The sequence below is a fragment of the Euprymna scolopes genome, chromosome 37 (genome assembly GCF_053919585.1).
Source record: "Euprymna scolopes isolate OS-2025 chromosome 37, ASM5391958v1, whole genome shotgun sequence".
Lineage (NCBI taxonomy): Eukaryota > Metazoa > Mollusca > Cephalopoda > Sepiida > Sepiolidae > Euprymna > Euprymna scolopes.
Window position 1 is genome coordinate 62,104,325 of NC_136518.1, and position 25,000 is coordinate 62,129,324.

The 25,000-nt window shown below is 34.4% G+C and overlaps 1 protein-coding gene across 3 annotated transcripts in view; it reads left to right on the top strand.

Moving 5' to 3' along the window:
• Positions 1-21,394, top strand: part of LOC145261207 (cilia- and flagella-associated protein 74-like) — a 2,330,915-nt gene extending 2,309,521 nt beyond the window's left edge. For all 3 annotated transcript variants that reach the window (XM_080119545.1, XM_080119548.1, XM_080119547.1), the window contains one exon: positions 21,194-21,394. In XM_080119545.1, the coding sequence (XP_079975671.1) occupies positions 21,194-21,307 (114 nt within the window). In that variant the 3' untranslated portion in view covers positions 21,308-21,394. The remainder of the gene's footprint in view (positions 1-21,193) is intronic.
• The last annotated feature ends 3,606 nt before the right edge of the window (positions 21,395-25,000 follow it).

Sequence of the window (25,000 nt, forward strand, 5' to 3'; positions counted from 1 at the left end):
AATATTGGTTCCAAACATACAAACACAAAGTCACTATTGAATTTTTAATATTATATTTGCTGCAATTCAATTATCAAGAGAGAAGACAGAGAAATCTGATCGGCCGTTCTTGAACTTCCCGTTTTATTCTCTATGGAAACAATTGACGGACAAATAAATCGATTCTTTTCTTCGAGACAAATATTAGTTGGCATTCATGAAACTGAAAATAAACTCATTTTTATGCAATTATGCCAAATACATATAACAATTATGTTTTGAAAAGCATTAATTTTGTCAAATGAAACTAACCTGTTCTCATCTTTAGTGTTATTTTCGCAAGGAAACCTGGCGTAAAGTTAACAATCTATATTAATATTTAATGATATTGTACATCTATAAACAGGAATAGATGTATGGCTTCAAGAAGTTTTGCTAGAATTGTCCATATTTTTATATAATGTAGAATTAAAAGTTTTTGCTACATAAAAACTTCTTATAATAAGAAAATTCTATTATATATAATATTCTGTTTGTTCATTTCTTAGTGAGTCAGTACGTTATTCTTTGAAGAAGGGGAAATACAGTGTGTGAATGCAAAACGGCTTCAAAAAAGAACAAATTTGTGTAATTTAGATTTAAAACAAAAAGACACTCTTGCAATGCAGTACAAGAATATGAGATTAACCCCCTTTGATGTAGCATCGTTTTCGAATAGAATTATATCAATAATACAGAACAATACAATAGAATTATATCAATAATGTTATGATTTAATTTGTTGTTAAGAGTTATCCCCCTTGGGATTGACATTCATAATAAAAGCGCCCTCTGTTTCATTTTCCCGCTCGATCCTTTCAAGAGCGTACGTGTATTTTACAGTTAATAAAACCTTTCTAAAAGGCAATTCTTTACTTACTGATACTATTCACTTCAATTTTATTAACTGTAAAAAAAAAAATAATGGATCGAATCTTACGTCCCGACAGATTCGAGGTGGAACCTACATGCCCTAATTCCGAAAAATCCTATAGGCATTGGAAATTAACCCTCCAGAATTATATCCGCTCACATAATAACGGATTAATCGAAAACACTTCAGATAATTTCTTTGCCTTGATCAATTGTATTTCAGCCTCTGTTTTCGATTTAATAAGCGATAAAACCGACTACGATAGTGCATTAAGAACATTGGACGCCGCTTATTTAAAACCTGAAAATATTGTTTATAATAGATATCGATTGATGACGACGAAGCAACAAACAACACAAAATATAGATGCCTTCATACTACAATTGGAAATGCTTGCCAAAACATTTAACTTCGAAGCGGTTTCTGCTGAAGAAAACAAAAATCAATACATTCGGGAAGCTTTCATCGGTGGAATTTCTTCTTCGTCCATCCGACAACGACTGTTAGAAAAACCCATCCTGACTTTACAAGACACATATGCCACGGCCAGATCTCTTGAACAAGCAGAAAAGCATTCGATAAGCTACGCAAATAACTTTACTGTAGCAGCTACAAATAATCCTTCGGGCTACAATCGTATAGCTGTGACTAAAGAAAATATGCATCCAAAAGGGGTTTGTTTTTTCTGTGGAAAATCACGTCATCCTCGATATTTATGTCCTGCACGAAACGCCGAATGTAAAAAATGCAAAAAAAATGGTCATTGGGCTAAAGTGTGTAAATCTTCTATTTCTAACACTCATACTGCTGTTCTTTATGACGACTCTGACTACCCCTCACCTTCTCTATCCTGACTAGGAACTAACTCCAAAGATGTCACATTCACTCAATGCCAAATTAACGGGCACTTCGTGAACGCTATGGTGGACTCCGGCAGTGTAAAAACATTCATTAATGAAAATACTGCTAAAAAACTTAAACTCTTCACAATACCTAAAAACAAAACTATAGCTCTGGCTGCTTCCGATCAACATGCTAAAATAACTGGCGAAGCTGTCGTGGATTTAATACTGAAAGATAAAACCCATTCTGGAATAACAATTGAAATCATTGAAAACCTTTTCATTGATTTAATAATCGGAAAAGATATTTTAAAAAAATATAAAAAAGTAACACTTAAATTCGACGGTCCTAGAGACAAACTTATAATTGGAGCTATAAACACGAATAATTTTTTTCCTACCATAAACGTTCCACCCCCTCCTCTCTTTTCTAATCTTTCTCCTCATACTACTCCTATTGCGACAAAATCCCGACGTTACACTTTTGCCGCCAACAAATTCATAAAAGAAGAGACTGCTAGAATGTTGAAAGAAGGCATAATTGAACCTTCGATATCTCCGTGGCGAGCGCAAGTTCTTGTAACTTCGAATGAGAATCATAAGAAAAGAATGGTAGTCGACTACAGCGATACCATCAATAGATTCACGGAACTAGACGCTTACCCAATGCCCAATATCAATAAGATGGTAGACGACATCGCTCAATATAACATCTTCTCTACTCTCGACCTAAAATCTGCTTATCACCAAATACCTATAAATCATGCTGATCGTAAATTCACTGCGTTTGAAGTAAGTGGCAAACTTTTTCAATTTACTCGTCTTCCTTTTGGCGTCACCAATGGAGTAAGTGCTTTCCAGAGGAGCATAGACTATATTATAGAAAAAGAAAATCTAACCGATACCTTTGTGTATGTTGATAACGTAACTATATGTGGAAAAAATCAAGAAGAACACGATTACAATCTTCAAAAATTCTACAAAATTGCTAAACAATATAACATCACTTTAAATGAAAATAAAAGCATAATTTCTTCTAGTTCTATTACTCTACTCGGCTACACCATAGAAAATAATCAAATAGCTCCCGATTATCAAAGACTAAAACCATTACTCGAAATGCCACCTCCGCTGAATCTTAAATCTCAAAAAAGAATAGTTGGAATGTTTTCCTATTACTGCAAATTCATTAAAAAATTTTCTGATAAAATTTTATTACTAAATCAAAACAAAGAATTTCCACTACCTCCATCTGTATTAAAATCTTTTCAAACATTGAAAAATGATCTAAAAGACGCCACTTTAATAACGGTAGATCCAAATAAAGAATTTGAAGTAGAAACGGACGCTAGTAACTATTGCATTGCTGCAACACTAAATCAAGAAGGTCGTCCTATTGCATTTTTTTTCAAGAACTCTCAATACTAACGAAATTAAGCACCATGCAGTAGAAAAAGAGGCAGCCGCTATTGTAGAAGCTCTCCGTAAGTGGCGACATTTTCTACTCGGCAGGCACTTTAAAGTCATCACAGATCAGAAGAGCATCAGCTTCATATTCGACAATAAAAGAAAATCAAAAATTAAGAATGACAAAATATGTCGTTGGCGTATAGAATTATCCCAATACAATTTCACTATAGTTTATCGACCTGGACCTGAAAATATTGCTGCTGACACATTCTCTCGCATCTCTGCTCTTACTTACAATCTACAAGATCTTCGTGATTTACATAAACAATTATGTCATCCTGGTGTTTCAAGACTAAGCCATTTTATAAGAACGAGGAACCTCCCTTTTACTTTGGATCAAATTAAGAATATTACTGACTCTTGCTCATCCTGTCAATTACTGAAACCCAAATTCGCCAATACCAATGGAGGGACTCTCATTCAAGCCATATTACCTTTTCAACGATTAAATCTTGATTTTAAAGGCCCTCTACCTACTTCTATACATGGCAACAAATATCTACTTACTCTAATTGATGAGTATTCCCGTTTTCCTTTCGCTTTTCCTTGCAGAGATATGACAAGCAAAACCATTATCCACTGTCTAAACAAACTCTTTTCAATTTTTGGTTTGCCTGACATGATACATACCGACCGTGCTTCTGATTTCTTAGCAAGAGAAATAAAGGATTTTTTACACAAAAAAAGGAATTGCTACTTCTAAAACAAGTAGATATCATCCTGAAGGTAATGGACAGATTGAAAAACTCAACGGTACCTTATGGAAGGCCATTCAAACAACATTACATTCTAATCAAATGAAACTACCTTATTGGGAAGACATACTACCGGACGCACTTCATTCAATTAGATCATTACTTTGTACTGCCACTAATATTACTCCCCATGATAGACTATTTAAATATAGTCGTAAATCTGCTTCCGGAATTTCAATTCCTTCTTGGGTTAAACCAGGCCCAATATATATTAGAAACCACACTAAAACAAGTAAACATGACCCTCCTGTAACGCCTGCCACCCTAATAGATGTCAACCCCCACTACGCTTATGTTCAACTACCTTCTGGTACTGAAACCACTCTCAACGTTCGAGACTTAGCTCCAAACTCATTAAATGAAGAAAACTCTAATAATAATCCTACTACTTCAGAGACTTTATTTGAACCTTCTACTAATGAAAACATTGGTCATGAGGAAGACAAAAATCAATCGTCTGATCTTGAAGAAAATTAGATTTCACTAAAAAATAATACTGAAAATCAGCATTCCTGCCAATCTGTGCGGAGGTCGTCCCGAGTTCGACAATTCCCTAGTAAATATAAGGATTTTGTGACTAAATACTGAAAAAACTGCAGTTTGGGTTCATATGTTATTTGTAAATAAAATGATTCTTATGTGATTGTAAAAAAAAAAAAAAAAAAAAAAAAAAAAAAAAATTTGTCTATAATTAATTACCCCTTACTTGAATACTTTAGGACGGGGAAAATGTTATGATTTAATTTGTTGTTAAGAGTTATCCCCCTTGGGATTGACATTCATAATAAAAGCGCCCTCTGTTTCATTTTCCCGCTCGATCCTTTCAAGAGCGTACGTGTATTTTACAGTTAATAAAACCTTTCTAAAAGGCAATTCTTTACTTACTGATACTATTCACTTCAAATAATACAGGGTGCTGCTGCGAAAGTCTTTGGGGGCACATTTCAAGTCCTTTTTTGACATTGAACATCGCAAGAACAATTAAGGATTTAAAAACGCATCTGGTATATTCAGAAAGCTTGTAATCTTAAGCTTTTCATGAAATGTTTAAAAATGTTCAACGTGAGCACGATTGGTCACGCGACACGCATCAAGTTGATAGTGCAGTTTTTGCCAAACGCGTGCCAGCATTGCGTTGTCAATGGTTTCAGCAGAGTTTGTTATTCAAGCCTTCAGCTCATCCACGTCTCTTGGAATGGGAAGAACATAGACCAGTCCTTTCACAAAAATCCCCCCTCCCCCCAAAAAAAATTACCAAGGTGTGAGATCTGGAGATCGTTGAACAAATATCCATGATTTAGTTTTTGCAAATTCAAGCACACAAAACACCTTTTCTGGTTGAGTGGACGCCATTACTAGATGTAAAAAGAAATAAAAAATCAATAGCAAAATTCCAAAAAACTTAATGCATTTAGCTTAAAAATGGCACCAATTTTATTTTACTACCATTCATAGTTAAGTAGATATAAGGACTTGAAATGCATCCCAAACTTTTGAAACACTCTGTTGATGATCAGTACTGTAGCCGTGTCAGAAAATAACTTGTAGTAATCTTAGCATACAGCAGTTCTTCACGGCAGAAAGAAATCAGCGAAACGTTATATAAAAAAAGGGAACATTCGAAAGAAGCAGCGTATAAAAAGAACATTGTCTGCCAAGAGATGCTGGACTGAAGGAGTAAATTAAAGATCTCTCTTCCAATGTGATTTTATTCTTTGCATTGAAAGTACTTCTTAATTTATCTCATTTGGGCCAGTTCTGTATTTTAAATACAATGGACACTATTTTCGCAGAAATGTTAATAAACTCATATTTGCTGCGTATTATTAGTTTTTGGGGGGGGGTTTCGGGGGGCGGGGGGGGGAGGTGTCCAAAAAGGTAATTGTTTTACGGTAGAAAAATATCACCTTTATCGAAACATACTTCTTGATTAAATATATTCCTCGTTCTATGGAACATTCATTGGTCCTTCCGGAGCTAAAAATCCTCAGCTAAATCCTCCCCTAAATAAAAATGGCATTCTACTTTTTTAGGCGATTATGATATTTTGGATCGTTTATTTGCAGTTTTGTATTATCTCATTTATCTAATGTTCTTCTTATTTACATGGAAAGGGGACAGCCTTTTTTCCCCCCTATAACATGACCCTGTACTCTAAATTCTAAAATAATTAAATTATTGGTGCTTCCATATTATAACTACGAAAGAATATTGAATTTCAAGTAAAACAAACAGTACCTACGTAATTGCCATGTCGGAAATATTAACATATCCAAAAATTACGGGAAACGATAAGGAAGAAAAGTAATTACCCATGAAAAACAGTTCCAATAAGGTGACATGTTGGGTCAAGTATCTTACGTGACGTAAGCGAAAGGGGAAGTAACTTAGCTGAAACATTATTTGCAGCGGACAGAATTTATTCAGAAAACAAAAATAAACATAACATCTATAAATATAAAAGCGAAAATGTATGTATGTGTGTTCGCTTTTTCTGTATGTCTACAAAAGGCTTTTTCAGAGAAGCGGTCGCTCGCTTCACAACTTTTTAAAACTTTTTATATCACATAGAAATCGTAATATCTCACAGTTAACAACGAAGCTCGCCAGTCTGTTTAATTTGCTTGATTTCGGGAAGATAAATATTCAACATTTGTCGCTCACCGCATGTGGGTTAGTCTTTTTCCTATAACATCTTGGGGAAAAAAAAAGCGTTCAGCAGTAAATGAAATCCCGCAGTCAAACTTGACCTCATTAACTCATTAAATCTGGCACCTGCTAAATCCAAGTAATTAAATAAATTCAAACGTGTTTCCGTTAGCATGTCGCCGTGGGGCAATGGTTAACGTCGCACGTTTTTTTTTTCACACTTTAATTTACAACTTTGCCTCGAGGGTTCGGGTTCGATCCTCATACTTACTTGTTTTTAACCCCCACCCCACCCCCGGAGTTTCCACACACACACCCAAACACCCGGTACCTCTCACTAGTCTTCTATATATATAAAAGCGAAAATGTATGTATGCGTGTATGTATGTATGTATGTTTGTGTGTATGTTTGGATGTCTGCTAAAAACTTTCGACAGACGCAACAAAAATTCACAAACTCGGTATCACATCGAAGCTGCATGTATCACATCGAAGCTCCATCCTTTGCTCGAAAAATATCGAAAAATTGGCCAATAACGTTAACTTTTTCCCCCCGAAATCGACAATTTTCGACAGGGGGGGTCAACAAAAACGGTCCTCTCGTGACAATGACCGATTCTACGCATGCGTCAGATGACGTCGTGACCTGATTTACTTTAAATAGTTGAAAAACCGAACAAATTTCGTGAACGTCGCCTTAGCTCAGTTGATTAAGGCCTTGATTCATTATCTAAACGTTTTGGGTTCGAATCGTGGTGTGATGTTTTTTTTTTTTTCGATTTTTTAGATTTTAATATCGAAACAGGCTTATTTAAGCCATTTTTCACGTGTTCGTTTTTCTGTTTTCATCGTTCGTTTGCCTTACGTTAGTTTTTTGTGTTTTTTTCCCGCTTAGTGTTAACGTTGTTTTCTTTTTTTACTTCGCTTATAACAAACAAACCTACGTCGTCGTCGTAACGCTTGACGACTTCCGGTCGTGCACCTGTCAATTTGGTTCTTAAATAAATTCAAACATCTTTCACTAACTCATTCTAGCTGGCCGATTTTATTTTTAAACTTCGCCTCAGGGCTTCGGGTTTGATCCCCCCCGGGTTCTTTTTTATTTAACACCACACACACCTCCAAACATCCGGGCATCGCCGGGTACCCCCCGCTAGTCTATATGTATAAAAGCGAAAATGTATGCGTGTATGTGTGTTCGCTTTTTGTGTATGTCTTCAAAAGGCTTTTTTCCGGCGGATTCTCGACACCGTCGCTCATTTTTAAAACTTTTTATATCACGTCTAAATGATAATATCTATGACTTAACAACGGTGGTCGCCTCTCTATTTAATTTGCCCGATGTTAAAACGTTAATTATTTGACATTTTCAGATCTGCACGTGTTGCATTCGTTTTTCGGTATAAGAAAAAAAAAAACAAAAAAAAAAACGCGAAACTCGATTCGAAATACTGGCCCACGGCCAGTGGTCTCTAGAAAGCTATGTAACGTTTGGTCAATGTCGGCTTCGTCATATCAGACGGTTGCTTTCATTTCGAGACAAGACACTCCTAATAAACAGGGAGCTGTTTTTTTCCAAAGTTAGTTAAAAACAAACAAACCGGTTTATTGACCTCATTAAAAACTGTCCCGCAGAAAATGTTAACTGCTGAATAGCTATCGCATACCATCGCCGCATATTCATTAAGATTTTTCGTATAGAAAAAACAGACTCGCGTTAAATAAAACACTGTCCCGCACTCAATGTTCACGTCAATAACTCGTCAAAAACGGGCACCTGTTTTTTTTTGTTTGTTTTTTTTCACACTTTACTATTTTCCAACTGCGCTTCAAGGCTTTGTTTTTTTTTGTTTTTTTTAACAACCAACGATTTTTCTTTTTATTTATCCAAAACCACACACACTTCCAACACCCGGGCAACGCCGGGTACCCCTCGCTAGTATATACATAAATTGTGAAATTTTTGTCGATAAATTTAAATGAGGGGATAATTAAATTAAAGAGGCTTCCAGAGTTTTTGCGAAAGTGCCTGTTTCTTTTGACATGTATTAGTTTCCCAACCATCTCTCTCTCTCTCTCTTTGAGGTAGGCAGTCGGGAATTAATAATTATGTTGAACGTATGTCTTTCTTTTTTCATTTTTTTTAACCAGCAGATACCCCCCCTCCTAGCCCTGATTATGTTCCCCTATCGGAATTACTTTGTAGACAGACTTTGCGAATTTGGTTATAAAAAACCTGATTCTCCATAAATTCCATTCTTGATAGACAAGGAACAAATAACGCACATCGAGTTTGGAATTACATATAGATTATTCCGAGAGAAGATCTCCTTTGTCTAACAGATTATCATACTGGTCGGCATAAAAAGAAAGGGAGAGAATAATGCGGATCTTTCTCAAAGAACTGACGGAAGCAGCGACGTATGAAATCTGTTCGAACACCAAAGCAATGTTCCATTTGCTCACCAAAACCAAATCCGGAATTATTTGCCGATAACAGAGTTTCAAAGAAAATGGAAAGCACCAAAAGAGGTCTTTATGAGAATATAATTGTTATCACCTGACGAACGATGCTTCAAATTGGGGGGGGGGGAACAAAGACGAAATGTTGTGAAACTATTCATAAAAGCTGCGTCTTCTTTTGCATATGTTTTTCCTTATATATATAGTAATATGAAATACGGCATAATCACGCTGACACACCCGTTATCGCCAGATCACTGAAGTTAAGCAACGATGAATCTAGTCAGTATCAGATGGGTGACCCTTTGGGAAGGCTAGATGCTGTATGTACCATGTCGAATCATAGAAATTTCCAGGTTGGTATCAGGGGGCATGTTTAATTCACTAGGGGAAATGCACCCCCTACCAAATAAACTCGCCTGTTAGGTAGGCGGCAAGGCGGTACTCCACGTAATAATGAACCGGCAACCTGCTGCAAGATATCTTCCTGAACCTGCATGTCAAGCACATATTTGCCACAGCGAATGGTCACATCTGAAGTGTATGTGACACAAAGTTACGCCTCGTGGATCAGCTAAAACACTTTGTAGCTGGGGTTGACTCAGTCTTAATGAGCAAAAAATGTATACTCCTATTCGTGTTCTGCCAACAATCAAGTGTGAAAATATATTTATGGCAAGCAAGCTACTTTTACTGTGCCTGTTTTACAAGTATCTTAGTGCAATGTGCTCTGATGAATTCCTGGCACTTGTACCCCTCCCCTTGATGCATATATGAGGAAGGAACTCACACACACACACACACACAAAGTGACTTTTATACAATAACTAGCATGGGTTCCCGGCGTTGCCCGGGTGTGTGTTCAGCAAAAAAAAAAAAAGTGGTAGTAGGCAGGTAAACTCGAACCCATGACACGAAGGCGGAAAAGAAAGTGAAAGAAAATCTGATGTTTTACCGCTACTCCATGACACGACCGGAAGTCTAAAGCGTTCAAATTTAACGCAGTCAATCAAAAACAAGAGATGACTTGCAGAAATGGCGTTACTTTTAAACCTCCCACGCAAAGTAAATTAGACACAAGGTCGTTTTTAATGTGGAGGGAAAACCAGCTCCCCCCAAAAGGGGGCACTCTGGCAGTATCCAAATAAATAGTAATTGTCTCAGTATGAAGGGTTTCCCCTACATTGATCAAGGACCAATTACAGAACAGATACTACCCGTCCGGGAGGTCAGGCGGTTGCGTTCCAATAGTTTTGCTTTATTTATACAAAAAAAAAAAAAAAAAAAAAACACCGGAGATGACGGCACGGTAGAAACATTCTTTTAACTTGATAAAAAAAAAAGCGAAAAGAAACGATGTCCGTTTGCGAATCTGAGATATTACGATATGAGAAGTATGCGAAAACTTCTCCCAGAATTTAACCGACGTGAAAAGACCGATGCAAAAAGCCTTTCATGGACATACACAAACGCACGCGTCCATTTTGCCCTTTATATGATACTAGCGAGGGGTACCCGGCGTTGCCCAGGTGTTTGGAGGTGCGTGTGGAAACTCCGGAGGTGGGGGTTAAAAAGATGTTTTGGTAGGTAAGTATGAGGATCGAACCCGAATCGTTGAGGCAAAGTTGTAAATTAAAGTGTGAAAAAAAAAAACGTGCGACGTTAACGATTGCCCCACCGCGAGATGCTAACGGAAACACGTTTGAATTTATTTAATTACTTCGATTTGGCAGGTGCCCGTTTTAATGAGTTAATGAGGTCAACTTTGACTGCGGGATAGTATTTCATTTACTGCGGGAACGCTCCCCAAGATGTTATAGGAAAAAGACTAACCCACATGCGGCGAGCGACAAATGTTGAATATTTATCTTCGCAAAGTCGAGCAAATTAAATATACAGGCGAGCTTCTTTGTTAACTGTGAGATATTACGATTTATATGCGATATAAAAAGTTTTAAAAAGTTGTCAGACGAGTGACCGCTTCTCTGAAAAAAGCCTTTTGTAGACATACAGAAAAAGCGAACACACATACAAATATACATACATTTTCGCTTTTATATTTATAGACTAGCGTGGCCGTGTGTTTGTAGGTGTTGGTGCTGGGGGTGATCAAAACAACCCTGTTTAAAAACAAAAAAACGTTGGCCGGGTGTTTGGAGGTTTAAAAGAAAAAAAAGTTTTAGTAGAAAAGTAGGCTTGAACCCCGAACCTTTGACGTGGAGGTGGAAACGAAATGGGGAAAAAACCCTGAGACCTAACCATCTTGGTCACGAGAGAAGAGGAATGAAAAGCATCTTAATTTAACGTTTATAAAATGAAATTGACAGGTGCGAGAAACTTAAGTCAGGTGATGTTTGACCTTGAAACATGACGCGGCTGCAAGCCAGTTTTCGCTTGTTTTATACTGAAAAGCGAAAGAAACACGCGGCGATCGAAATATCAGGAAAAAATAGCGCGTAAAAGTCGGGCAAATTAAATACACACTCGACCCCCGTTCTTAAGTCGTAGATATTATCATTTAGACGTGATATAAAAAGTTTTAAGAAGTGAGTCGACCTATAGCTTCTCGGAAAAAAGCCTTTCTCGAGCATACACAAAAAGCGAACATACATACATACACACACACACACATTTTCGCTTTTATATTCATAGATTAGATTATAAAAAGAAAATATAAATACAGATTCACTCTCAAAGCTACAAAAAATCGACTTTAAGAAGAGTTTGGTTCAAATTCTGTAAAAGTACCAAACAAAACACACGCTAATTTTCGAATTTAGAGCGAAGAATTAGTTTTGATATAATTTTTTTTAAGGTCTCATTCCTTTATGTCTATTAGGGATAAATGAAACATATAGATTTCGTTTCTGAAGCTAATTAACTTTTTGTTAGACGGTCAATTTTCTTTTTTAATGACCAGTATATAGGAAACATTCTGTTCACCCCATCACGAACGAAGGTAATAAAACCATCCTGTGACGATCTATCCATGTTATCCATGTTGCTGTTTAAAATATTCCAGAATAAATAAATATTAATAATACCTACACTTTGCTTCACTTCCGTAGTTTAATGTTAGAACCTGAAAATTCTTGATTAAATATACTTTCTTGGGCAACGCCAAGACACAGGTCCTTCTCGTCATAAAAAATAAATCGTATAAATGTCAATGTATTCAATAATGTTGAAAATATATATTCCATAAAGTAAGGATTGAATGCACGAGCCTTTAAAGTAATTAAACTAATTAAAAAAAAGTAATTGAAGTCCCAGATTTCCAAAACTGGCATTTTTAAAAAAAATCTATTTATATAATAGATTTTTAAAAAAATGCCAGTTTTCGAAATCTGGGACTTCAAAGTTCTTCATTTTCGGGAATTTTAAGCGACAGCTTCTGATTAGCAAAATGGTATATACCTAATAGTAATGACCAAATCATTGGCTAGAACAACAGCATATTTTTCCTTGTTTTTAATTCAAGTATACATCCATTGATATATGTTTTTCTGTACGGTGATGTGGCTCTCGGTTGATTAATTGTGTCTGTGTCGGATATATACTCGAGAGTAAAGACAATGAAAAAAAATATTCTGTTGTTCTAGCCCTAGTCATTACTGACTGAATTATATTGAGATGGATCCGTCGGTGACAAGTTCAAGAAACAGTGTCAAATATAATTATTGCTCTATGCCTGTTTTGAATTCTTACAGTTTGTGTTTTCATCGCAAGGAGAAGCTTTTCAAACCGAAAGCTTGTTAAAATGTTGTCACGTTAAAGAACTGATAATAAATAAGACACCACTGTGTTACATTTAAAAATGCGTGGAGATTAGTATGTTACAAAAAGATTAGTATGTTACAAACAGATTAGTATGTTACAAAAAGATTAGTATGTTACAAACAGATTAGTATGTTACAAAAAGATTAGTATGTTACAAACAGATTAGTATGTTACAAACAGATTAGTATGTTACAAAAAGATTGCTTTGAGACTGTTGTTAAGCTCTTGTATACAGTACGTCTAGAAGAGTTCATATGGTTACGAAATAGGGTAAATCACCATGACAAAATAATATCCCTAATTCTTTTTTATTTAGAAAAAAAATATACCGAACCTGTCCTTTATTAGTGACCTGCTTGCATTAAAGAGTTACTTCCCCTTTTTGTGATTTTCCGATTTAACTCATTTTTACATACGTTAAATGATACATCTGGTCAAGTCCGAGTGTATACCAACATCATTTGACCTGACAAACTTTTTAGATTCGTCTTCTCTCAATACAATTCATTTTTGTTTAAAGGTCTCTTTTATTTATGTCCATTGGAGATAGATGAATGATATAGATTTTGTTTCTGAGTCTAATCGACTTTTTGGCATGTAGGAGCCATTCTGTCCATTTTAACACAAACGAAGATGATAAAGCCACCGTGACGGTCCATCCTCCAAACTAGCATAGGTGGCATCTGAATAACAAACAATATTCACATCTTAAAGTTTCCCAAGATGGGGACACCTGTCTTTGATTTTAACTTTATTAGTGATTTGTTTGATTTGAAAAGGAACTTCAGCTTTGGATATTTTCCCATCTTACTCCTTCTACACACATCAAACGATACACCTGGTGGAGTGTAGGTGGATACCCACATCATTGAACCTGTCCTTTTTTTTCTCTTGACTTAATTTCTTTTTTTTTTTTTTTCTTAATGATCTTGCTTTCTTTACATCCATTGCGGATATAGCTGAAGCATATAGATTTTCATATATGATAACCACATTATTTTTTTTTTATTTTGCTCAACATTCAATCCAAAACATTTTAATGTTCAACTTTCGTGATTTCCAATTTTTAATACTTTTTCAATTCTGCGGTCGCATCTTGCTGAAATAGATTATAGAATATGAAATCATTTACATGTATTGCCAGAATGTTTATCAAATCACCAATGCAATCAAACAAAAGAGACAGTGCATTGTCTTGTGCCATCAAGCGATTTACCCATAAATCACGATTAACTTTTTTGTACCAGGAACGAGGTGCATCCTTTGATCCATATATCCATCTTTCAGCTTCCGCATCTGTGATTCTGGACACACATCAGATGGTGATCTAAGACACCCCCTTTCTTTTTCCAGCATATTATCTTGCAGAAATTCGGAGGTAAAATGAAGAGTTCCCACCTCCACATCATTACTGAGGCCATTAATAATACAATTGTTTAGTGGAGAGAACTTGAATGCCTACTAGACACTATCCTCGATTGTCTAAGTTTCTCTGTACCAGGCTTTGTTATGATAACTTGGTATTAGGATAATTTTCCCTACAAGTCAACCCGAACTAAATATTCAAACTCACATTTCGTATTCGCGGCCCAAATAAGATCTCAATATGACTAACCAACACTGGCTTTTATAAGGAACTAGCGGGGAGTACCCGGCGTTGCCCGGGTGTTTGGAGGTAAATCAAAACTCCGGTGGAGGGGGGGTAAAATAAAAATAAAAAGTATGAGGACCGAGCCCGAACCCTTGAGGCGAAGTTGGAAATTAAAGTGTGAAAAAAAAAGAGTGCGATGTTAACCATTGGCCCATCGCGAGATACTAACGGAAACACGTTTGAATTTATTTAATTACTTAGATTTGGCAGGTGTACGTTTTAATGACTTAATGAGGTCAACTTTGACTGCGGGATAGTATTTCATTTACTGCGGGAACACTTTTTTTATTTTTATTTTCTGAAGATGTTGGGGGGGGGCAGCTCCACTTGTCCAAATTAAATAGCAATTGTTTGATATAAGGAAAATATATCCATATTATCAAAGATGATTGCTTTCGGACATTTCCGGCGATCACCACCGGAAAAATATAGCCAGAATTAGTGTCGCTTTTATTATAGGAAAAAGCCTAATCCACATGCGGCGAGCGACAAATGTTGAATATTTATCTTCCCGAAGTCGAGCAAATTAAATAGACAGGCGAGCACGGAGATATTATGATTTATATGTGATATAAAAAGTTTAAGAAGTTGCGAACCGACCAACCACTTCTCTGAAAAAAGCCTTTCTTGGACATACACAAAATGCGAACATACATACATACATACACACATTTTCGCTTTTATATATATAGATGGTCCACCTTCTCCAAGTGAGGTTACTTCAAGTAACATACCAAGCTGGATATTCAACCAAGCTGAAAGAAAGTCAAGCGAGTCAAATCACGATTTACTTGTTTGTACTATGAACGAGGTACATCATTTAATTCATAAATTCATCTTTTCAGCATCCGCATCTGTGATTCTGGACACACATTAGCTGCATGCTGAAAAATCTGTTTTTATTATGGGATTTTTTTTCATAACCAAGTGCAACAAGACGAGCCTTGATGATCTTTTTTTCATTCCTTAATCACTCATTTACTCATTTTGTTGATATGCATAGTAACCTCCCTAGATAGTATCCCCGCAACTTATGTCCCTGATAGTATCCCCCTACATCAAAGTGGCACTGTGCCTTGTTTAGGTTGAAAATGTAATTAAAATCTAAATAATAATTACCAAATAAATAACCCATATAAACTGTTCGAGACTGCAACAGAAACAAAATAAAAAGATAAAAACTAAAACTCGAAGCAATCTTATAAACCGCCACAAAAAAGGGGTCCCACACAAAACAGGTGTAAAGGGTAAAAAAAAAGGGGAGAAAACCACAACCCAGACCTCCACTGAATAAGTGCAAAGAAGACTTGGACCTTGGAAAGACTTGTTGCCACCAAAAGTCCAATGGTTGTTGAAAGCGAGAAATCAATGACAGGCAGCTGTTGAGATAATGTAAATTTATTTGTAAAGGTTATTGAAAGAGGTGGAGTCGTACTGGAAATCTAAGGAGACTTGTTATTACTTAGACTCCAGGGAATACCACTGGTTGTTTTCGGTGACTAATCACTGATGATGACCTGTGTGAGAACTCCTAGTGGGTAATTCAACTTATAAACTACAATTATATAAATGCATCTTTGTGTGTGTGTGTGTGTGTGTGTGTGTGTGTGTGTGTGTTCGTTCCTTATAGACTCCGAAACGGCTGAACAGATTTTCTTTAAAATTTACAGAACTTTAGTGTATAAGTCTTAGTTAAGTTTAGTCTCAAAATACCCCCAATAATTACCGATAATCGAAACCGTTTTTTTAATTCATCTATCATCAGTAAAGCCATTTTTCCATGTCGTCGCTTAGCAACAATTATAGAACAACGGGCCATGAAAATTTTACTGTGGGTAAGTTGATAGATTTTTTTTTGTTTATTTATAATTTTTTTTGCATGATGTGGTCTGTAGGTTCAAACTCCGCACATAAGTTTCCTTTTTTTTTTTTTAAGTGCAAAGAATTTTATAAGACTTGAAAATTTACGGGTTTTTTGGGGGTTTTTTTGTTGTTGTTTTTTTTTTGCGTGATGTGGTCTGTAGATCCAATCCCCACACGTAACTGGAAAGAATAAAATAATTTTATAAAAGAAACAGTAGGTTCTTTAGAGTGCAATGTAGAATAACATATATTTTGGACGATGTTACTAAATGGAGGCATGGGAAGCTTCCTCCTAGATTTCGATGACAATAAAAATATAGGTGTGTGAAAATATTCGTTGATCATTATTCAATCCCGGGCAACGTCGGGTCTCCCGGCTAGTATTATATATATATATATATATATATATATATATATATATATATATATATGTGTGTGTGTGTGTGTGTGTGTGTGTGTGTGTGTGTGTGTGTCGCATATATAAACATTACAAAGTTTTCTAAATATCCAAAGTTTACAATAATATAAAAGTAAAATTTCTTTTGCATTTGCAAATGTCATTTTACCAATCGACTTTCCATATCGATTTGTTTTCGTGACATTTACAATTTAATTTCTGGTCAATAAACAATTTAGACATTGTTCTGTCAAACAAGTTTCATTCTATAAAATAATAAAATAAATCATTTATTGGATCTAAATATGTTAAATAAGCATATTGTTGTGTCGCGGTGAGACATCTAGCAGTAAAGATTTCAATAGGTTAAAACCCTTAACAGTGTCGATATAAGACGTGCGTGAGTTTATATTATTTTATTTAAAGCATATACAGCATACTCATATTGACACCTGTCTCCGTTAGATCACGAAAGGTAAGCGGCGTTAAGCCTGGCCAGTGCTTAAATGGGTGACCATTTGGTGAGAGCAGGTTCTGTATGTGTTCTAAAGTTTGGAGAAGGGTGGGCGTCGCTAGCCTATTCTTGTCCAAGACATGCAGATCGGATCAAATAAACACAGTGTTTGTTTGGGATACTTGGGTTTCATCAATCTGGTCAATCTAGATTTCAGTTAAAATTCGGCTAATCATCACAAAAAGAGTCTTCACACTTTTTCGGTAACAAAGCTTCCCCGATATTTGAATATCGAAAACAGATACTGTTTTTTGAGTAGCGTAAGAGATTCAAGAAAGGCAGGGAGTTTGTGACGGATGACGAGAGGCATGGAAGAAGTAAAGAAGTCAGAGCACCAGAATTGATTGGCCAAATAAAGAATTTCATGGATAAGAACCGTCGTGTGTCTATAAAGACAATAATTGCAAAGTTTAATGTCAGTATGGAAACTTTACACAAAATTATTCGGGAAGAACTGAAGATGCAGAAGATTTGCGCAAAGTTTGTCCCAAGGGTGCTTAGAGAAGATCAGACTATTTGACCAAGATGGGCATCAATTCAGTTCCTCACTCTCCGTATAGTCCATGCTTTGTTTCCTGTGACTTTTAGTAATTCACTAAGCTCAGGGGAAACCTTAGAGGTTGTTAATTGAGGAGATGAAAACGGCTGTTACGATGGTCATTGACACGCTCACACAAGAGAACTTCAATGGAGCCTTCCAGAAATTGTTGGATTGCAGTGAAAAGGAGTAGAGTTTTACGTGTGTACTATGAATAAAAGTGACAGGAAAAGTCTGGAAACTTAATTTAAGTGCGACGAAAATTTCAAATTTATATGCATATAGATTTCCTTTAGTCTATCTGTTCGTTCCACTTTTTGCTGAAACTAGTGAGCTAATCTAGCTGAAATTTTGTACGAATCTTTCTTGTGATAAGGTGCAATGAACTAAGTATTAGGATATCCGTTCGATGCACTATTATGGATTAGTATGGATCAATAAAGATTAGTATTTAATGCAAAAATGAGCACAAATTTAATCATTGAATCATCAATTTGGCATAAAGACCTTATTCGAAATCAACGGGCTATAACTTTTGCTCGCTGGTAACACGTTAAAAAATCTAATAAATTATATTAGCTTTTGTCAGATTTCAAAGTTAAAAATAAATTAAAAATAAATGCATTAATATATAACGTAATGGATAAGGTACTTTGTAAACTCAGTTGTAAGTTACAGTCTCCTGGAAGTTGGAGGTTTAATCCTTAATGCGGGCGACATGCAAAATACAATTGCGGAATTAAATAAAGTCTGTGGATATTTCCAAGTTCAACCGAAAGATTTTTTAATTCGATGAGATACACCTGAAGAAGGTCGGAGGTTACATCGGTTGAAATATTATGAAAAGAGAAGAAAAGTAGTCAGAATAATAAAAATATTACGAATTATAAACCTTCAACTAAAACATTTACAAACGTGATAAAAAATGCAGACGTAAATAAATATTTGTTTTTCTATTTGAGCCTCAATGAAATTAAATAAAAGAACTCTTATATACTCATCTGACCTAGTGCCAATAACAATCTTGTGATATGTGTTATACGCAATACGTTTCACGTGAATACAACTGGAGAGTTTAAAAGCTTAATAAAATAGTGTTTATGGTGTATATAATAAATGACTATGAATAATTTCGATTATTAACGGAAGAATCTCCACTTCGATTAATCGTTTAAAATTATCAGAAAAGCAAATAGGAAATTTAGATGAAAATGGATATTTTAAATAATGCACCATTGCATCGAGCTTATCCGACAAACTTGATAAAAAAAAAACAATATGCATAAAAAGAAGATAATTACTACCAAATTTCATGTCCTGATGTCCAGCGGGTTAGGCATCCATATGTTTCAAACATACGCACAGAAAAACTGTAAAAAAAAAAAAAAGAAAAAAAAAAATTACGTCCCTTTGTTTTCGAAACTAGATTACCTCTCTTTGCCTATTATGCCAATGAATTACTTCATTTTTCGGATGGGCACTTATTGATAGTACACAGATGAAACTAGTCCCCTTTGAAGTAATCTCCTCCAGCTGTAATGCACTTGTTGTACATTCTAACAACTTCTGGAAGACTCTTGAAAGTCCTCTTGTGTGAGCATGTCAATGACCCTTGTCACAGCCTCTTTCATCTCAATTATATCATAACAGCCTCTAAATTTTTCCTTGAGCTTAGGGAATAACCAAAAATCACATGGAGCAAGGTTTGGACTATAGGGAGAGTGAGGAATTTTCACAGACTATTTGACCAAGATGGGCTGATGCCCATTTTGGTCAAATAGTCTGTGAAAAGGATGGAATTGTGGACTGCCCCCTTGGAACAAACTTTGCACAAATTTTCTGCACCTTCAGTTTCTCGTGAATAATTGTGTGTACAGTTCCCACACTGACATCAAACTGTGAACTTATTGTCTCTATAGACACACGACGGTCCTTATCAGTTAAAGTCTTTATTTGACCAATCAACTCTGGTGTTCTGACTTCCTTACTTCTCCCAGACCTCTCATCATTCCTCACAGACCCACTGCCTTCCTCGAATCTCTTATGCCATTCAGAAACTGATGCTCGATTCATGCAGTATTGTCCAAAAGTAGTCTGAAGCATTCCATGCGTTTCTGTGGCCTTTTTTCTAGGTTTAGAACAGAATTTTATTGCATATCGTTCATCTAAAGTGTCCTCGCGTCAAGATTGTATTTTTTTAAATTCTCCAATCAGGCTTTAGTGGGGTGTATTCGAATTCCTGCTGTAGCTGTTCTTTTGAACCTTAAATCATAAAAGTTTGTCAGTCATCTCATAACATGTATCGCAATAGGATACTGAATTTTCAAGATTCTACGATAATTTTATAACTGAATCTTATCAAGGACTTTATCCAGTAGGCAACGGTTCCTTGTGACATGTCAAATTTTCCATTGCTAGTTATAAGGTTTTGTTTAAGATTCGGTGTTTAATTGTACAAAAAAAAAACTGGAAACTTATTGAAGGAAACTTGTAAATACTATGCAGATCGAGAGATCAAATTTTCTTTCATTTAGTCAGTTATTTATATTTTTTTACCTTTTTTTTTTCTTTTGGAAATAGGTAATAATTGATGAAGAAAATATGCAAAATACTGGTCATGTAAAGATTGTCTTTACAAAACTGAGTGCGTTTGCAGTTTAATTATTGTTTTAACAAATTTTTTTTCTGTTTTACTGAAGCATTTTTGCAACATTAAGCAAACAACAATCAAATCACTTGAAAACATAATAACTTTAAGATCATACACTCACGAACTAGATTTTGTAAGTCTCTTGTGTTACCATAACAGGCTGTCTGAAGATATAACTACCTGAACTAAAATGCACCAAACATTAATGTTATTTAATAGGAATGTGTTAATTAAGAGAATTTTTTTTAGGAGAAGGAGACAGAAAAAACACAGACTTGTTTCATGTCTGATGATGGCATATAATGTTGAAACAAAGTTGATTATAAATGTTTAAATAAATTTTTAAAAAAGGAAACCAGCATTTTATTGGTTTTTAACTTTGAAATTATTATTTAAATTCATAAAATTACATCCAGGAAACCAAACTATGTGATTTTTTTTTCCTTTTTATCCTTTCCATTTGCAAAACTCAATCATGATCTGCAAAGTTAAAAACAGCTAAAAATTTTCCTCTGCAAAACAACTAAACCAAACACCATGAATAAATACTTGAAAATATAAAGAACTTGAAGCATAAAACTTCTTTTTCTAAAATTTATTAGATTTGGCATTAAATACCCCTCCCAAAAAAAAAGGTTGATATGCCATAAACCAAAAACAAAAAAAAACAAAAAAAAAACAATCATATCAGCTCTTTTCAAGTTTATTTCTAATATTTTGTTTTTGCAGGCCGGAGAGTCTTTGGAAATGAAACTGGCATTAACCATGAAATGCGGGGACGGCACAGTTCAGCGCTATGAGATTTTGCTTCAAGGATTGGTTTTCCAGACATTTGCAGATTAACACAACAAAGTTGAAACATTTTTTCCACATTTTGTTTGTTGTAAATTCATTTTTTTAAAAGAAACTATTAAAAAAATTTTTTCTTAAAAATTACTCGTTTAATTTTATTTTATGAGAGTTGTTTCATTTCTTTTAATTTATACGTACTAGAAATTCTATCGTTGTTGTGAATTAATTGTAAAAATATCAATAGAAAGGTAACATCTTTGAAATCATTACTTCGCAAGGTTTTTTTTTCTCTCTCTCGACAAGGGGGATAACTCGTGCAGAGTAATACCGCCAGCTCAATAAAGAAAAGAAAAATCAATCTTCTTTGAAAAAGTCACAAAAAAAAGGATTTTAATCGTTTAATAAAATCTATATAATTATAAAACTATGTGCACCGTCCAGGAATACCTCCTCCTCTTCTATGATAATGCGATTCCATTTTATTTTTAAATTACAGGTGAAATATATGTGTGTGTGTGTGTGTGTGTGTGTGTGTGTGTGTTTATGGAAAACAATAGGCTTATTCACTTATATTCCCTGCAAATCATTTCATTTATGAAGTTAGATTAATGTTAAATATGATTACAACGCATGTACGAATAATTGACAAAAAAAATGTATATCCCAAATTCTAAGATGTTCATCTTACCGTTTATTTCTTTCAGGATGTAAAAATGTTCAATTCTGGACAGCACCTGTTTCGTAGAGCAGAACAGTAATATAATTATGTCAAATTTGAAATATTTCGACCCTGACTCATCAGGAGATAAAGAACTGGTTAATTTAAAAAAGATTAAAAAAACGTACATAAATAAAAAAAAAAATACGGAAGAGTAGTTGCAGTTGTGTTTTATGATATGTACGTCATCTTTGATGTACATATATATATACATACGTATATATACGTACATATATACATATACATACATACATACATACATATACATATATATATACACATGTATATATATATATATACATACATACATATACATATATATGATGATTGCAACGTCTTGTCAGACGAGTGCCACTCCCTCGGACACTGAAAGTTCATGAGCCCAAAAAATGACATATAGTCCTGCCAGCGAATTCACATGCTCAAGCAGACATGACACTAAAGACGGTCATTGTTATACATACATATATATATATACACGCACACACACATACATATGTACACATATCACACACATATATACATGCGTACATACACAATACACAATACGCACACATACATGCAAACATAAACAAGACGGTCATTGGTATACATACATATAAATATATACATGCATACATACATACATGTCTATAAGCATACGCTCATATATACCCATATACATACACAATGCATAATACACAAACATACATATACATACCCACATTCATACGTACACATATACATACATATACATCCACATATAAATAAAAACACATACACACATATACTTGCACATACATATAGGTACACATGTGCACATATATATACATACACTTACCTACATATACATACACATCCATATATATGCATTCATACACGTACACACATACATACACACATACACATACATACACATACACATCTGCATACATACACATACATGCATACAAACATTTATAAATGTATATATGTACACACATAGACATATATACATACATATACACATAGATATAAATACATATAAACTCACATGTACATATATAAATATACACACACATACATATATAAATATACATACACATATACATACATAGATACATATAATGATGGCAGAATAATTGCAACATGCATCGAGCATTACAGGCGTGCACACGTCACAGCTTTTTTATCGCCACAGTACTTTTTTTCTTATTTTTTTTATAATAGACAAATGCCTGAGGGAGTATCTATACAAAGCTTTGTACGACAGCTAAATCTCTCTCTCGGTTCAAAAATGTTGACATCCAGCAACAAGCAAGAGCAAGATAGCCAGCAACAAGTAAAAATGCAGACCAGCTTAATGAAGGTACTGGTCTCCCACTTTGTTTTTTTTTTTAATAAAAAGTTTGGTTGAGACAAACACATTTGGAATAGAAACTGATGATGATATAAACAAATTCACACATTTTTTCACAAATAAACTCAGCGACGGATACTCAAAATGTAAACAGTCTAAACAACATAATTTAAAGACGCTTACTTTTTTTTTTTTAAATAAAAAGTTTGGTTAAGAAAAACACTATTGGAATAGTAACTGACGATGATATAAACAAATTCACACATTTTTTCATATTTTTTTACACATATATATATATACATACATACATATATATACATACATGCATATACATACATATATATATGTATACATGCATGCATATACATACATATATATTTATATACATGCATGCATATACATACATATATATATACATACATGCATGCATATACATACATATATATATACATACATGCATGCATATACATACATATATATATACATACATGCATGCATATACATACATACATACATACACACATATATATATACATACACATACATACGTATACATACATACATACATACATACACATATATATATGCATACATACACATACATACATGCAGCATATACATACATATATATATATATATATGCATATATATATACATATATATACATGCATATATATACATGCATATATATACAAACATATATATATATATACGTGTATATATATACAAACATATATATATACATACATATATATACAAACATATATATATACATGCATATATATACAAACATATATATATACATGCATATATATACAAACATATATATATACATGCATATATATACAAACATATATATATACATGCATATATATACAAACATATATATATACATATATAAACAAACATATATATATACATATATAAACAAACATATATATATATACATATATAAACATATATATATACACAAACATATATATAATTATATATATATACATACATATATGCATACATATATACATAAATATATGATGATTGCAACGTCTTGTCAGACTAGTGCCACTCCCTCAGACATTTAAAATCCATGAGCCCAAATGCCTGAGGGAGTATCTATACAAAGATGATGTTACAGAGTCTTAGCTTAAGGAAATTGTTTAGTTTGCTGTTTTGGTTAAGTAGGACGAGGTTTTTCGTTATCTCTGTGAAAAGTTCAGGGTTGTTTGTGTTGTGTGTGGAGACGTATGTTAGGATTTGTTCTTTGTTTCGTTCTTTAGGGGTTCTCAAATCTTCTACTGGTATATTTGTCGCAAGTTGGATCCCTTTGTCTATAAGTTGTGATGGGTATTTTCTTTTTCTTAAATTTATTCGTAGTTCCTTGAGTCGGATTTTTCGAAGGTTATTGTCCGTGATTATGGTGCAGATTCTACGTGCTAGGGTGTAGGGAATTGATTTTATGCAGCTTTTAGGGTGGTGACTTTTAAAGTGTAGGTATTGTTGGGTGTCTGTAGGTTTGCGGTAAATGTCTGTGATAATGTTATTGTCTTTAATCTTTATCAGTATGTCTAGGAAAGGTAATTCTGTAGAGCTTTGTTCTATGGTGAATTTAATTTTTGGGTGTAGGTTCTGGAGTATGGTGTGTAAGTCTGTGATGTCCCCCCCATGTGGGTTTCCATAGGATGAAGCAGTCATCTAAGTACCTTTTCCA